Source organism: Canis lupus, chromosome 7, assembly GCF_003254725.2.
Source record: "Canis lupus dingo isolate Sandy chromosome 7, ASM325472v2, whole genome shotgun sequence".
NCBI lineage: Eukaryota > Metazoa > Chordata > Mammalia > Carnivora > Canidae > Canis > Canis lupus.
The window spans coordinates 1678850-1694780 of NC_064249.1; the positions used below are offsets into that span (position 1 = coordinate 1678850).

The 15931-nt window shown below is 62.4% G+C and overlaps 1 protein-coding gene across 1 annotated transcript in view; it reads right to left on the bottom strand.

The window, feature by feature from the left end:
- Nucleotides 1-226: 226 nt before the first annotated feature.
- IGFN1 (immunoglobulin like and fibronectin type III domain containing 1) overlaps nucleotides 227-15931 on the bottom strand; it is a 33969-nt gene continuing 18264 nt past the window's right edge. Inside the window, exons 16-28 of the mRNA XM_049111954.1 lie at nucleotides 14831-15891; nucleotides 12088-14775; nucleotides 11635-11759; nucleotides 10883-11024; nucleotides 9931-10230; nucleotides 9191-9490; nucleotides 8549-8722; nucleotides 7470-7598; nucleotides 5245-5547; nucleotides 4212-4300; nucleotides 3233-3428; nucleotides 2508-2807; nucleotides 227-1830 (exon numbers count right to left, since the gene is read on the bottom strand). Of these exons, the coding sequence (XP_048967911.1) occupies nucleotides 1454-1830; nucleotides 2508-2807; nucleotides 3233-3428; nucleotides 4212-4300; nucleotides 5245-5547; nucleotides 7470-7598; nucleotides 8549-8722; nucleotides 9191-9490; nucleotides 9931-10230; nucleotides 10883-11024; nucleotides 11635-11759; nucleotides 12088-14775; nucleotides 14831-15891 (6184 nt within the window). The 3' untranslated portion in view covers nucleotides 227-1453. The remainder of the gene's footprint in view (nucleotides 1831-2507; nucleotides 2808-3232; nucleotides 3429-4211; nucleotides 4301-5244; nucleotides 5548-7469; nucleotides 7599-8548; nucleotides 8723-9190; nucleotides 9491-9930; nucleotides 10231-10882; nucleotides 11025-11634; nucleotides 11760-12087; nucleotides 14776-14830; nucleotides 15892-15931) is intronic.

Below are 15931 nucleotides of genomic sequence, written 5' to 3' on the forward strand. Positions count from 1 at the left end.
CTCTGTTGCTCACAGGATTTTGGCCGGAGGAGCGTGGGGCACGTGGGTGAGGAGTGAGGGGAGGTCTCTCCATCACACAGACCCTCTAACCCCATTCTGATTCTCTGCCCTGGGAAGCTGAGGCGCAGAATCCACCCATCCTCCCAGCCGGGGCCTGGAATGAAGGCTCTGCCTCCAACACACCAACTCCACAGTCGTTGCAAATGACAGGCTCACGTTAGCCTAATGTTTTAATGGCGAAAAGCACAGAAAGCAGCCCCCCTGCACCCCCCGATGTCCTGGCCCTCACGCAGATGACCTCCTCGTTCCTCCCTCCTCTATTCACGGCAGGCCCAGCTCTTTCTGCTCTCCCTCCAGGAACCTGCGTCCAGAAAACGAGGACTTGGCCTTCCTCTTGCAGACAGGTTGTCTCTGGGTGTCCCGAAGTGGAGAAGAAAGGCGCCACGTGGTGAGAGTGGAGGAGGTTCACCGTCATCTGTCCAGGGACCTGGCTTGGGGTGGAGAGGCTGAATGGCCCCCATCTTCCCCAGGTGTCCCCCATCTGTTAGGACTAGCTCTCTGGGCCAGTGCAGGTGTCAGGAGGGAGGTTTTGGGGATCTGTCCTTGTGCCACGGCTGTGGAGCCAGGTGGGGCTATCCCTGGGGGAGGTGACACTGGGAGCTGGATCATGCGACACACAGAGCCCCAGGCTATCCGGCCGGTCCTGGGGGAGCCGCTGCCCTCCCACCCCCAGCCCGTGGTGAAGCTCACACAGCAACAAGGTCGGCCCAGGGGCTCCGCCAGCAGGCACCGTGGCTTCAAATGCAGAGACCCCGCTTGCTCGCCGAGCTCGGACAAGTTCCTTCCCTGACGACCACCCCCAAACACAGGACTAGGTGTGTGCACACATGGGGGGCACTTATGGAGTGGCTCCCGGGGCCCCTGGCATAGGTTCCGCAGACAGAAAAGGGGCTCCGGTTGGTGAACCCGGTTTTTCCACAAAGGTTAACTCTGAATAATTTAAAATGTTTGCTTTGTTCTCTATTCAAAACACAAGGTGTTTAATTACTATCAAGGAAAAACATCCTCTTACTGACAAGTGTTACTGCTTTACTGACGAGGGCACTAGCGGTAGGGAAGCCAGCGAGGCCTCCTGAGCACTCCGGTCCGGGTCTGCGTGTTCCCGAAGGTGTAACACAGGCCCTTGGTCTCCCATCGTGAGAGGTGCCGCGGGCCGCCCGGGGGCCTGGGGGGCGGGGGGGCGCATACACGGTCCCGCCGGCCGAGAGCTGGTGCTCCGCGGTCTAGGGCGACGTTGCACCTTGCAGGTGGGCAAATCACGGGCCCAGGAGGGCGAGCGCCGTCCAGCTTAAGTCACAGAGTTGCTGTAGCGCCTCGGCGGCTAGAGGACCTCAGTATCCCGACCTCCAGGCCGACCACCCTGAGGGGACCGGGAGGGCTCCCAGGCGGGGGGCTACTCCTCCGACCCTCCTTCCTCCTCCTCCTCCTCCTCTTCCTCACGACCCACGACGATGAGGGTGGCGGTGCTGACGGCCTGGCCCAGCGCGTTCTCGGCCACGGCCTTGTACTGGCCGCCGTCCCTGAGGGAGACGCTGGGGATGACGAGGGAGCACACGCCCAGCACGTCGGTGCTGTACGCTGTGGGGTGGCCCGCCAGGCTCTGGTCGTCCTTGAACCAGGTGACGTGGGGCCGGGGCCAGCCCTGCACGGCGCAGCTCATGCAGCACTCGCAGCCCTGCGGCAGCAGGTGAGTCCGCAGGCCCACCAGGAAGCGGGGCTTCTGGCTCAGGTCGGGCTCCCGGTGGCCTGGAGCCTTCACCGTGAACTTGTCTGTGGCGGAGAGCAGGTGAGAGAGAGAGAGGGTGAGCGGGCGACAAGGGCCGGCCGGGGCGGGCGGCGGGCAGCAAGCTCCTCGTCCCAAAGTTCCAAAGCACTTTCTGGGACTTTCTGCCACAATCTTACCTGTAAATTTAGCTCCCGTGGTTCAACTCACTTTTTTATCCTTTTCTTATAATACATTTTGGATTTTTTTTTTTTACACTACAAGCTAACACCCATTTCACTGTGGCCAGACCGTGTAAGAAAGTCCAAAGGGGAAGGAATAAAAACCAAGCCTAACTTCCCTGCCTGTCAATGACCAGAGCTAACCTTTAGGGGTGGAGCCTTCCAGACATCTTTGTGTTTTAGAAATATGGAATCATACATTCCGTTTTATAATCCGCCTTTTCCAGTGACTGTTTTGAAGGCCCACATCTATTTGACTGTAAAATATGCTTGGTTTTCAGAGAAACATCAACCTCATTGCCATACGGCCTGCCGCTCATCTGAGACCCCACCCAAAGGCAGGCGCCCTGGACAGGCGGACCCCACAGCCCTCTGCTGTCTCCCGACGCCCCCCCCAACCCGGGTCAGGGCCGCCCTGCAGGGTGGGCAGGGCCACAGGTCCCGGCCGCTGGCTGGTCAAGGGGCCAGCGACACGCGGGCCACCCCTCAGCCCCCAAGCTCACCCCGATGGCGGGGGATGCGCCAGGGCTCGCTGGTGTCCGAGGGCAGGCTGGCCCCCAGCTCGTTCTTGGCCACCACCCGGAAGTGGTACTCGTGGCCGGGGAGCACGCCCAGGAAGGTGTAGTGGTTGGTGTGCACGCGGTCGGCTGCCTGCTGCCAGCGCCCGCGCGCCGACGAGCGCATCAGGACCTCGTAGTACAGGGGGTCCTCCCCGGCCTCATCTGGGGAGGCCTCCCACTCGGCCGTCACCGTCCCAGGCACGTTCTCCTGCAGGCGGATGGGTCCAGGCGCCCTCGGGCACGCTGCACGGGAAAGCAACGGGGGCTAAGTTTGGGGGGGACCCCGCAGGGCCCTCCCCCAGGTCCTCAAGTGCAGGCAGCGGGAGCCAGACTGTCCGCCGGGGCTCGACAGTTGCCTCTAGAGCAGGGGGAACCTCGCCCTGGCTCGTGTCTGTACCCTAGAATCTCCTCCGGGGAGAGGCCGTGGCATAACCATCCCTAAGGTCCTGGGGCAGAGCGATGGACCCCTCACCCCGCCCAGACCCCCAGTCTCTGCCTGTCCTGTCTCTCCTCTAGCGCTTCGGAAGGGCTGGTGGCAGCGTCACCGTGTATTCCCAGGCAGCAGAGGGTAGCTGAGGCCTGTGACCAGGCCGGAGGGGGAGCCCTGCGCCTCGGTGAAGGGGTGAGGGGCAGGCGGGCACCGGGAGCCCCGCCCAGGCCGGCCTCACCTGCCACCCTGAGGGAGAAGCGGTAGGTAGCCTCCTCGCCCTGCAGGCTCCTCAGCACCACGGTGTAGAGGCCGCTGTCGGAGAGGCTGGCCGCAGGAATCAGCAGCTGGGTGAGGCCCTCCTTGGTGGAGGTCACATTTCTTTTAGGCAAGGGCAGGCCATCCTTCAGCCAGGTGACCTCAGGTATGGGTGCGGCCTGGGACACGAGAGCAAACGGGGGTCAGGAGGGGAAGCTCTGGGAGCGATGCACGTGAGCTGGGCCTAGGGTGTAAGTGGGGGGAAGGGAACTCCCAGGGGAGAGGCCGCTTGAGAGCGGCTGGTGCAGGAGGCGGGGTGGAGCAAGCAGGAAAGGGAGTCAGCAGCCCCCACTCCCCGCGAGACTCCCGGGGCCTGGGCGCACTGGCGTCAAGCGGACGCCGCGGTCACTCCGCCCACAGGATTGTTCTGAGGACGGAAGAATCTAAGGACACATGGGAGGCACAGGGCACGGGGTCGGGGAGCTCTCAGGGTGTGTTAGATTCTCGTCCCCATCACTGCCCTTAGTGTGGTCTCGTGGTCAAGAACAGGTCATTTAGAGTAACTTCTGAGTGAGTCAAGCTCCGCCGCCTAGGAGTTCCCACTCAGATGATGATGATGATTTTAATAATAATAATAATAATTAATAGATGACACAAACGGGGTGTCTGCCGTATGCCAGGCACTACTTACGTGCCCTCCATGTATTAAGTCCCTGAATCCTCAGAAAAATCCTTGGAGATATGTTACTATTATCCCCATTTGATGGATGAGGAAGTTGGAGCCCGGAAAGGGTAAGGTATTTGTCCCTCGAGCGAGGGAATGATGCTGCTAGGTCCCACCCCGGGCCGCCGGCTGGAGACCCAAAGGACAGGCGGCGAGCGGTGAGCGAGCGAGAGCCACAGGGCCGAGTCCGGCTCCCTGGGCCCCTGCGGGCCCCCTCCCTCCTCCCCATCAGAAATACCTCAAAGGAGATAGGCACACGAACAGTGTCCCCAGCTCTGACCATCCGCGAGTCCTTTGTGCCGGAGTCCATGAGGAACTTGGGACGGACTGGAACACAGAAGACGGGGCGTCACCTCCCGCCACGCTTGGGCCCCAGCCCCGGGGCTCCCACAAGGCCAAGCTGGAGGGGCGTGTCTGGGCCAGACTGGCTGATGTAGAGATCCACGGAGGGTGGGGGTGGGCCCTCCGGAGGATTTGCAGAGGGGAGCTGGGAGGAGAATCCTGGGGCACAGCGGGGGAGCTGCAGGAGCTGGGGGGCGTGCTAGCTGGGAAGGAAGGGGAGCTGAGAAGGGAAGCCCTCAAGGGGCCGGTGAGGGTTGGGCCAGAACAGAGGACAGTGCAAAAGTCGTCGGACTCTGGTTTTGCAGGTGAGAAAACACTGATCTGAGGCAGGAAGTGACAGGCTGGAGACCACATCAGGTCGGGGGCAGAGCCAGGACGAGGTTCCAGGATTGCTTGCCTCTCTTATTGTTACTATGGCAACTAGGGCCTGTTGGGATGACGGCCCAGGCCACCCTGGGTCGAAGGTTTGCTGCTTCCAAGCAATTAAATCCAAGGGAAAAGACGATCCATCTTTGGATAACAGGGAGCTGGGTGTCCTCTACTCTGAACATGAACCGTGGGTGCGGAGCAGCACTTACACCTTCTTAGGTCACGCTTCGGAAGCAGCAAAGAATCCTGCGGGGAGTCACCTCTTTAAATCCTGGCTCTGCCACATACCAGTGGTGTGACCCAGAGCAGAGCACCTTTGACCTCAGCTTCCCTATCTGGAAACTGGGGGTGCAAACATCAACCTCGTAGGATTTTCACGAGTCGTAAGGAGATAACGTTTCTGAATGGGCCTGCCTGGTCCAGCGCCTGGCTCCTAACGGCTGCTTGGGAAACAGCACGTCATTACACCCGGGAAGGGGATCCTGACTCAGCAGGTGCATAGCTGTGGCTCAGAGGTCCCTCTCAGGAAGGGCCTGCAGCAAGGAGGAGATGGCACTCACCGGTCACCGGCATGGCTTGCACTACTGTGTCCAGGGCCGTGGGCTGGCCGCGGCCCCCGTCGTTAACTGCTGTCACCCTTACGAAGTAGCCCTCTTGGGGCCGAAGCCCTTTGACTGTGAAGGTGGTGGCTGGCACGGTGCCCGGGTGGCACGGGCTCCACTGCAGACCATCTGAGCCTCGCAGCTCCACCACGTACCCCTGGGCTGCATCCCCATCCTGAGCATCCGGCGGGGCCCAGCTCAAGGTGATGCTGGTGTGCGACGTGTCTGTGACTTGCAGCTCCCTCACGGGCCCAGGGACTCCTGACCAGGCACCATGGGGATGTTAGGGATGGCATCGCCCTCTCTCGAGGGAGGCCACTCAGTGTGGCTGTTCATTAGCTTTCCTGTGGGAGGCTGGGAATTTCTTTCGCTTACGGCTTCTGCCTCTAGACTTCCCGAAAGCACCTACCTGGAACCAGATCCTACTCTAGCCTCTACTCTGCCTCCTCTGGGTACCACAGATCCCAGCCCACCTGCTCCAGAAGGTTTCCCCGCACTCAGTCCCCTCCTCCACCCACCTGTCAACCCACTACCCCGAACGACCCTTCTGTAATTCCTGAAATCTGGCACCTTAGTTGATGACTGCCTGGGCTCCAAAATCCCTGAAGACTAGAATTCTGGATCTTTTGATTCTAAGCTCTAAGTTAGTCAAGACTGCCCTTTGGACACTCGTCCGTACTTAGTCTTCACCTGTTAAGTGGGAGAGATGGTAACACCCAAGGGGGGCTGGGAACAAAGCTGTGAGGTGTGTAGACGGCTCTGTCAAGTGCAGACGAGTCTCCTCAGGCTGCTTGCACCCCGGAATCATGTGGGGAGCTTTAAAAACACCAGTGCCTAGGTCTCATCCCCGGAGACGTGGGGGGCAGCCCAGGCAGCAGGATTTGTAAGCACTGCCTGGGTGTTTCTAAATTTAGGCAAGGGCAGTGTCTTCCCAAACTTTAATTTGCTCATGAATCAGCCCGGGGATTGGGTTAAGACTACGGGTCCTAATTCAGAAGGCCTGGGGGAGGCCTGAGATTCAGCATTCCTGAGAAGCCCCCAGTAAGGCTGCCGGTCCTGGGGTCATGCTCAGCAGCAAGGGTCTAGGAAATGTCACGACCGGGGTGGCTACTGTGGGACGCTGCTGCTGCTGCTGCTCCCTCCGTTCCCCATCAAGGGCAAGAGCAAGGGAGGGAGAGGTGGATAAACTAGGACGGGGCTGGTCCGCTTGCAAGGAATAAAATGCATGTGTCCGCTTTCCCCTCTCCATCCCACACGCTGGCCCTTCTAGGACTGAAACTTAGATGCCAGTCTATCCACTCAACTTGTACAACGTTCTACATTTGCCAGATCCATTCCAGCGGCCCGGACACCCGCAGTGCGCCAGGCCCTGGAGGAAGACAACGGTGCTCCCAGGGGCTGACCCCGTGGCCCATCCAGCGTGCTGCCCCCGGGATGGCTCCTTGTTAGCGGGCTTAAAAGGGCTCATGAGATAAGAGGCTCTTGACAGGCATACAGAGCAGCGTTTCCTAAGGTGTATGCCTCGGAATGAGGCTTTTTTTTTTTTATATAGGTATTTTGTAGAAACGTTATTCTCTACTCAAATTCGGGAAGTTTGGCTCAAAGGAGGACAGGCCCCTTTCCCGTAGGCCCTGCCAACGTCATGAGCTGGGTGCTGTAAGCATCTTGCGGCACAGGTCGCTGTTTGTGCTGTTCCCAACACGGCTTAGACAGCCGCCCGTGCCTGGATGTGTGAAACCGCAGGGAGGGAAGCAGAGACCGGGATTTATTCACTTACTTCCGGGCACGATGTTAGCCATCGTGATGGTCATGAGCAAACATCTGGTGTAGAGTCAATGGTGAGGTTCCAGCGCCCCCACAGTCATGACAAGTCCCCCCTTGGGCGGATGGGTGGTTATACAATAGGAACAGGTGGGCCAGCTCCAGGACTGAGGGGCCCAGGGGCCCAACAGTGAGTAACCTTGGGAAGGGCTGCTTCTAATCCCCACCGCTTGGCCTCTGGGCCTATTGATCTCGAGCCCCCCTGGGCCCCTAAAATAGGTCTCAGCCCAGAAGCCTTCCAGCCTTCCTGACCGTTTCCTTCAGGGCTGGCCCTGACCTACCTCCAGCCCCCGTCCTGTCCCACGGGCTCCAGAGCTCTCCCCAGCTCCCCCCACCCCCACCTGGGGTGGTGCTCTACTTACTCATGGGGTCCCGAGCGAAGACGGCATCCGACGGGGGCCCAGGCTCTCCGGGGCCGGCGGGCGACACAGCCGTGACCCGGAACTCGTACTGACAGCCCTGCCGCACGTCCGTCACCGTCCACCTCCTCTCTGCGGGAAGCCCACCCGCATTAGTCCCACTCTGAAGCACCAGGCGACGGGCAGGCAGGTGGCTCGTGCCTCCAAGCTCTGGAGAAGACCAAGCTCAGGGCTAACACATCCTCTCTACAGCCCGGCCGGTGGGTCGGGGTGACTCGGTTGTCTCCGGGGTAAAAAGATCACCGCTCAGGGCATCAGAGGCCCCAGCCCCGGTCCGGCTGTGCCGCTACCTTGCTGGGCAGGCTGACAGGTGCCTTAACCTCTGCGGCTCTCTCTGCCTTGCAGGCTTATCCCTGTTGCTATAAATCTGTGTAGATCAATAAAGGAGACAGGATGACCGGGACGCTGGGAGAATGCCCTTAGGTAACTGCCGTCTTGCCAGAGACGCAGGTCCTGAGGTCCTGAGGGGCACGGCCCTGGCTCGAAACCCGGCCTCCTGACAAGCTGCTCAGGGCTTCGAACCTGTTCTCTCTCCTGCAAACATAGGCTTGGACTTTTCTGAGTCCTTGCTCATCCCGGAAAGAACTTGGAAACTGTAGGGAAGTTGGTACCACGGGGACGCGCCTCCTCATGTCATGGATGAGAAAGGGAAGATGTGGCTTCCATCCCAACCCCTCGGTTAGACTGGGGTTTCCTAACCTTGGCGCTGTTAGCATTTGTGGCCAGATAACTCTTGGTTTGGAGCCACGGGGATGCGGACAGCAGCGTGGCCCGTGACTCGCAGGATGTTTAGCAGCATCTCTGGCCTCTTCACACTGCCCCCCATCTCGCCGGCCGCAGTTATGACAGCCAGACACTGCCAGGCGATTGCCAAATGTCCCCAGGGTTGAAGCCCCCCAAGCGAGACCCCGTGTACTAAAGGCATCAGGGATGGAGATGCCACAGGACCCTGGAGCCAGGAGGTCATCTAGGGAAGCCCTGGAGCCGGGGACAACGTGGAGCACCGGTTCAGGCCCACTCACCAGGCACGGGCTGGGCATTCACCGCCGTCCAGGTGTTGCTTCCCTTCTTGCGCTTCTCGATGAGGTAGCCCAGGATGTGGGCGCTGCCAGGGCCCCGAGGTGCCGTCCATGTCAGCGTGATGCCCTGGCTGGAGGCTGCCTGGATGGCCGGGGCCGAGGGCGGCCTCGGGAGAGCTGGCGGGCAGAGAAGGCGCAGGTCAGCCAGCGGCTGGGGAAAAGTGCCAGCTCACGGCGAGGTCCCCGGGGACAGGGAGTGGGGCATCTGGGAGCAGCCACACTGTCGGGGAGGCTCAGGGGGCACCAGGGGGCTGAGCCTGCCTGCCCTAGGACGCGTTCTGCTGGTGGCCCAGGAGCCTAGAGGCAGCCCTGAGGCCCCTTGGGCTCGAGTCCCCTGATAGGTGCTCCAGATGGAGAGCACCTGATGGAGGACGGTGCTGCCCCCCCCCCCAGGTTCCGACATGCCGCCCCTGCTCCCACAGAGCCACAGCTGGGAGAAGAGCCCATAAACCTTGCTTCCTGATCACCCGCCAACCCCCAAAGGAAGCTGACGTAAGGAGTGTCCGCAGTGACCCCCAGCGTCTGGGGCAGGCCTGCCCGCCCTCTGCGCAGTGGAGAGCCCGGGGCCAGGGCCCGTCCTCTTACCCTCAGGGGCCACCAGCACCTCCGCGGACTCCAGGGCCTCCCCAGCCCCCTCAGAGGTCACAGCCCGCACTCGGAAGGTGTACTTCTTGCCCTGCTCCACGTGGGTATCGGTGAAGGTGGTGCTGTCTGCGGGGGGCTCGCCCACCTTCAGCCAGGTGCTCCTGCCAGCTTGCCGCCTCTCCACCACGTAGCGCTCCAGGGCCTGGCCCCCGTCGTCCCGCGGGGGCCTCCAGTGGAGGCAGACACCAGCCCCGTGGCGATCCTGTACCTCGAGGGGACCTTGTGGGGGCTGGGGCTTGTCTGGGGGCCCACCGAGAGGAGCACAAGAGAACGGGGGTCAAGGGAGCTGGAGGGCCGTGATGCTGGACGTCCCCCCTCATCAGCGGGTAAGCCTGCCTTGGGGTAGGATGCCCGGGAGCCTCGGGGTTACCTGCGGAATGCCCCGGTCTCCGCCCCCAACTGCACACAGGTGCCCGCAGAGGCGACACGGGACGCACCCCTGTGCTGTCCAGGGACCCGCTCAGCCCTCTGGCCACGAGCCGTCCTACGCTGCTGGCGCCCCTCAAGGCTGGGGACCCCATCCCACCCCCACCACTCCCGCGGGCCCGCTGTGTTAGCTCCTCTCCTGAGGGGGGGACAAGGTGCGGGAGGCTGGGACCGTCAGCAGCATGCGTGTGCGGGGTGGAGCAGGGGGGCACCCTCCGCGGGGAGAAGGCTGGGGAGAAGGCTGGGGCTGGCACCTATAACCTGCAGGGTGACCTCCGCCCACGCGGAGCCTCCCTCGCTGCTCAGTGTCACGCTGTACCGGCCGCCGTCCTTCCTGCCGGCGCTGGGGAGGCACAGCCGGGTGAAGCCGTCCCCCAAGGCCACCTGGGGCCCCCTGCCGCTGCCGCCCGCCACCTCCACTCCGTCCTTTTTCCAGGCAGCCTGGACTGGGAGGTGGCTCTGGAAGGGGATCTTCACGGTCACCGGCTTCCCGGCCTTGACCACCAGTGGCTCTCTCAGGCTCTCTGTCACGTCAGGAGCAATGACAGGGCGATCTAGAGACACAGCAGGCAGGGGAGTCAAAGGCAGCTGGGGCTCTGTGCCGGGGGGGGGGGGGGGGGGTGGGCAAGCGGACCCAGAGAAGGAAGCACAGGCTGAGAGCAAAGACGCCCCCCGCCAGAAGCACCGACCAGGGCCTGAGTGGGCTTCACCTGCAGCAGGAGGGACCAGGGCTGGACCCCTGCCGCCCCACCCAGGACTTCCTGACAGGGACTAGGGAGGAGACGGTTGGCTTTCTCAAATCACCTTCGGGGACTGAGGATAAGATTAGGCACCCAGAGCCGGTGAGCCCACAGCCGGTGGGGGGGGGGGGGAGGTTGGGGGGGCGGGGCACCTGGGGCAGGGCACCTGGGGCAGAGGCCTGGGGTTGGGGGACCTGGGGCGGGGCACCTGGGGCAGAGGCCTGGGGTTGGGGGACCTGGGGTGGGAGGCCTGGGGTTGGGGCACCTGGGGTGGGGCACCTGGGGCAGAGGCCTGGGGTTGGGGGACCTGGGGTGGGAGGCCTGGGGTTGGGGGACCTGGGGCGGGGCACCTGGGGCAGAGGCCTGGGGTTATGGCGCCTGGGGTGGGAGGCCTGGGGTTGGGGCGCTTGGAGCAGGAGGCCTGGGGCGGGGGCACCCGGGGCAGGGTCCGGGCAGGAGGCCTCACCGTGGACACGCAGGGTGGCCTCGCTCCGCTGGCTGCCGGCCACGAAGGCGTACTTCCCCGCCTGAGTCCCCTGCGCGCGGGGAATGCGGAGCCTGCGCGTGAGACCTTCTTCCTCAAAGGTGACTCCGTCCTGGGAGCCGAGCTGCCAACCAAGGGCACGGAGGAGCCCGTCACCCGGCCCTGCCCAGGCCCTAACCGGTGGGCCAGGAACAGCCAGGGCCACGGCAGGTGGGGGACGTGGCCCAGCCTGGGACGGTGCCGCTCTGCGCCCACCCGCAAGCCGCACAGCTGGGGAGCCCGTCCCGCGGGGCGCCAGGGCCCGTGCTCCGACCCCCGTGACGCCCACCCTCCTGGGAGGATGTGCGGGGAAGAGCGCGGAGGTGGCGGCCGTATGACACCTCGAAGGACAGTAGATTCCAACGGGTGTTGGGACGGGACATGCATTTTTGATGGGGGGCACAGGAGGGGGCTGGGGGGCGAGTGGGGGCACACCCGCTAAACACCTACCCCGGCTACTTAGGCTTCTCCCGCGGTCAGGGCTTCAGTAAAATGAAGAACGAGAACTTTCTCACAAAGTCCCGACCCCCTAACTCTTCGCTGCTTTAGGGCCCGACCCCGACCCCCTCCCCCACCCCTGACCCCCTTCTCCCCACCCAGCCCCCCACCCAGTGCCCCCCTACCCCGCCAGCACCCTCTTCCCCCCAGCACCCCCCTCCCCATGCACCCCGGTGAGCAGGGCAGGGGGGCAGTACCTTGACTCCATCTTTAAACCAGGCCCCGGGGCCCAGGTCGCGGGTGAGGGTGCAGGAGAGCACAGCAGGCGCCCCGTGCTGCACTTCCGTGTCAGTCAGGCCCCGAGAGAAGTGGCCCAGGGGGCCTGGAGAGACACAGAGGGAGTGTGGGGTCCGGGGACCTCCCCAAGGCCCCCCGCCCAGACCGTGGCCTGCACTGTGCCCGGGGAAGCGCCCACGTCCTGCCCGCAGAACCAGCCCCTCCATTTGCTCAGCAGGGTTTCAGCTGGTGTAGAGGACCCCGGGGTGCAAAGCGGATGAAGGCCCCCTCCCCCCGCCCTCTGAGAGACCCAGAGACCTCTGAGCCTCGCGGCCTGGAGCCCACCTGTACAAGGAGGACGAGGCTGCTCGACCCAGTCATCCCAGTCCCCCCAGACTCCCCCGACTGGAGCCTCTCCCCTGGGAGATACCCACCTCGGGCCTCCGTGGAGAAACCGCCAGTGCCAGGCTTGGATCTGGATCTGGGACTCTGGGTGGCATCCCTCCCCTGGCCAGAGATGTCTGACCTGCCCTCCAGGCCACCTCTCCTGCTGCCAAGATGAGTCGGGGGCTCCCAGCTGCGGTCTCCGGGCAGAGTCACTCCTCGGCTCTCTCTGTCCTCTCCCCACAGCGGCTGCCCCGGGCCTCTGGCCTCCTCTGCTCCCCTTCTCTTGGCTGTTCCAGCCTCCACCTCTGTCTCTCTTTGAGACCAGCTGCTGAGCTGGCCAGGCCTCCTGTCGGACCCGCCTGACTCTCCTGCTCCCCATCCCTCATGTCCCTCCAGAGCCCCAGGACCCTGGGCCTTGTCATTCTCAGCCCCAAGGGATCTGTGATGCCCCAGGGATCCCTGATGCCCCAGGGACCCTCTATCTCCTCTTTGTCCTTTGTCTAGCTGGAAGTCCAGGCTCTGGACGCCCCCTGACCTGTCCATAGAGTCCTTTCTGCCAAAAGTACCATCGAGGCCATTCCAGGCTCCCTGAGGTCCTAGATCCCCAGGTTTTCGGGGGAGGCCATTCTCCCTGTCACTAGAATCCCTCTTATCCAGGACGCCTGAGTCCCCTGGGCCAGTAGACCTGCCCCTTCCAGGACCTGAACCTTTGCTATCCAGGAACCGTGGGCCTTGACACCCGGCAGCCCCTTCTTGGCCCAGAGCACCTTTCCTGCCCCTGGAGCCCTCCAGCCCTTCATGGATCCCGCTGAAAGTGGCATCTTTCTCTTGCAGAGATCTGGAAGCTCTAGAGCCTGGGGCCTGACTCCCAGCACCTGTGCTGCCTGGGCCCAACCCCTGGTCTTCCCCGCCTGGGACCCCAGTGTGGCTTGCCCCTCGCCCACCAGCAGAACCTTCCCCAGGCATCCAGCTGCTGTCCAGAACCTGGCCTGTACCCACTGAGTCCCCCCGTGTCGCTCCCATCCCTCTGCCTCCCACCTCCCCCTGAGGTGCCAGTCCCCCCGGGCCAGCTGCTCTACCCCTGTCTGCTGTCCCTGGGCCTCCTTTCCCGAAGTCCTGCTCATGTCCAGATTCCAGAGCAGCTGCCCCTGCCCAGGTCTCGCCCTCTACTCCCCCCTGACCATCGAGAAACCCAGGAGCCCTCGAACCACCTGCCTTGTCTGCAGACCTGCCCTCCCTGCTGGGAGCCTCTCTGTCCCCACGAGATCCTGGGGTCCCAGCAGCACCTTGCCACTCTCTGACTCCTGATTTTCCCACAGAGCCAACAGCCCCCACTGCCTCAGGAACCCCTGAGGTTCCGGAGCCCCCGAGACCCTTCTTGGAGTCCTGCCCATCTGAAAGAATCTGTGGCCCTCCTTGAACTCCCAGCACGTCTGGGCCCCTTGGGCTGTCCCTACATGTTGTGCCATCTGCAGTGCCCAGCGTTCCAGCCATCCTAGAGCCCATTCCGGGTGCTGCCCCTTTCACGGGTCCCATTCCTCTGGCTTTCTCTGAACCATCCTTGGAGCTTGTGCCACCACCAGACCCCTCTGACGCTGTCCAGTACTTTGACCCGTGCCCTGTGGCTTCCTGGCTTCTGGGTCCACCCTCATATCCCAGTCCAGCCTGTGTGCCTGTTACTCCAAACTTCCCTGACCCATCTCTGTAACCCACCTCACCTTCTGACCCTATTTCTTCAGGTCCTCCTGAGCCTCCCCTATAATCTGCCTCACTTCCTGACCCCAGTCCCCTAGCAGGCCCCAAACCATCCCTATAGCCTGCTTCACTCCCTGACCCAATTACCTGAGAATCCCCCAAGCCATCACCATAACCTGCCTCACCCCCGGACCCGATTCTCCCAGGACCCGTCAAACCACCCTTATAACCTGCTTCACTCCCTATCCCCATTCTCCCAGGACCCCCTAAACCATCCCCATAGCCAGCTTCAGTCCCTGACCCCATTCTCCCAGGACCGCCCAAACCATCCTTATAACCTGCCTCACTGCCCATCCCCATTCTCCCAGGACCCCCCATACCATCCCCATAGCCGGCTTCAGCCCCTGGCCCCATTCTCCCAGGACCCCCCAAACCATCCTTAGAACCTGCCGCTCCCTCTGACCCAATTCTCCCAGGACCCCCTAAACCATCCCCATAGCCGGCTTCAGCCCCTGACCCCATTCTACCAGGACCCCCCAAACCATCCTTAGAACCTGCCACTCCCCCTGACCCCATTCTCCCAGGACCGCCCAAACCATCCTTATAACCTGCCTCACTGCCCATCCCCATTCTCCCAGGACCCCCCATACCATCCCCATAGCCGGCTTCAGCCCCTGGCCCCATTCTCCCAGGACCCTCCAAACCATCCTTAGAACCTGCCTTACCCCCTACTCCCATTCTCCCAGGACCCCCCAAACCATCTCCATAGCCTACCTCAGCCCCTGATCCCATGCTCTCAGGACCCCCAAAACCATCCTTATAACCTGCCTCACCCCCTGACCCCATTTTCCCAGGACCCCCCAAACCATCCTTATAACCTGTCTCACCCCCTGACCCCATTCTCCCAGGACCCCCCAAACCATCCTTATAACCTGCCTTACCCCCTACTCCCATTCTCCCAGGACCCCCCAAACCATCTCCATAGCCTACCTCAGCCCCTGACCCCATGCTCCCAGGACCCCCCAAACCATCCTCATAACCTGACTCACCCCCCATCCCCATTCTCCCAGGACCCCCCCAAACCATCCTTAGAACCTGCCTTACCCCCTACTTCCATTCTCCCAGGACCCCCCAAACCATCTCCGTAACCTGCCTCACCCCCCATCCCCATTCTCCCAGGACCCCCCAAACCATCCTTATAACCTGTCTCACCCCCTGAGCCCATTCCCCCAGGACCCTCCAAATCATCCTTAGAACCTGCCTTACCCCCTACTCCCATTCTCCCAGGACCCCCCAAACCATCTCCGTAACCTGCCTCACCCCCCATCCCCATTCTCCCAGGACCCCCAAAACCATCCTTATAACCTGCCTCACCCCCCATCCCCATTCTCCCAGGACCCCCCAAACCATCCTTATAACCTGTCTCACCCCCTGAGCCCATTCTCCCAGGACCCTCCAAACCATCCTTAGAACCTGCCTTACCCCCTACTCCCATTCTCCCAGGACCCCCCAAACCATCTCCATAGCCTACCTCAGCCCCTGACCCCATGCTCCCAGGACCCCCCAAACCATCCTTATAACCTGACTCACCCCCCATCCCCATTCTCCCAGGACCCCCCAAACCATCCTTATAACCTGCCTCACCCCCTGACCCAATTCTCCCAGGACCCCCTAAACCATCCTTATAACCTGCCTCACTGCCCATCCCCATTCTCCCAGGACCCCCCATACCATCTCCATAGCCGGCTTCAGTCCCCGACCCCATTCTCCCAGGACCCCCTAAACCATCTTTATAACCTGCCTCACCCCCCATCCCCATTCTCCCAGGACCCCCCAAACCATCCTTATAAACTGCTTCACCCCCTGACCCCATTCTCCCAGGACCCCCCAAACCATGTTTATAACCTGCTTCACCCGCCATCCCCTCTCTCCCAGGACCCCCGAAACCATCCCCATAACCTGCTTCACCCCCCATCCCCATTCTCCCAGGACCCCCCAAACCATCCTTATACCCTGCTTCACCTCCCATCTCCATTCTCCCAGGACCCCCCAAACCATCCCCATAACCTGCCTCTCCCCCCATCCCCATTCTCCCAGGACCCCCCAAACCATCCTTATAACCTGTCTCACCCCCCCATCCCCATTCTCCCAGGACCCTCCAAACCATCCTTATACCCTGCTTCACCTCCCATCTCC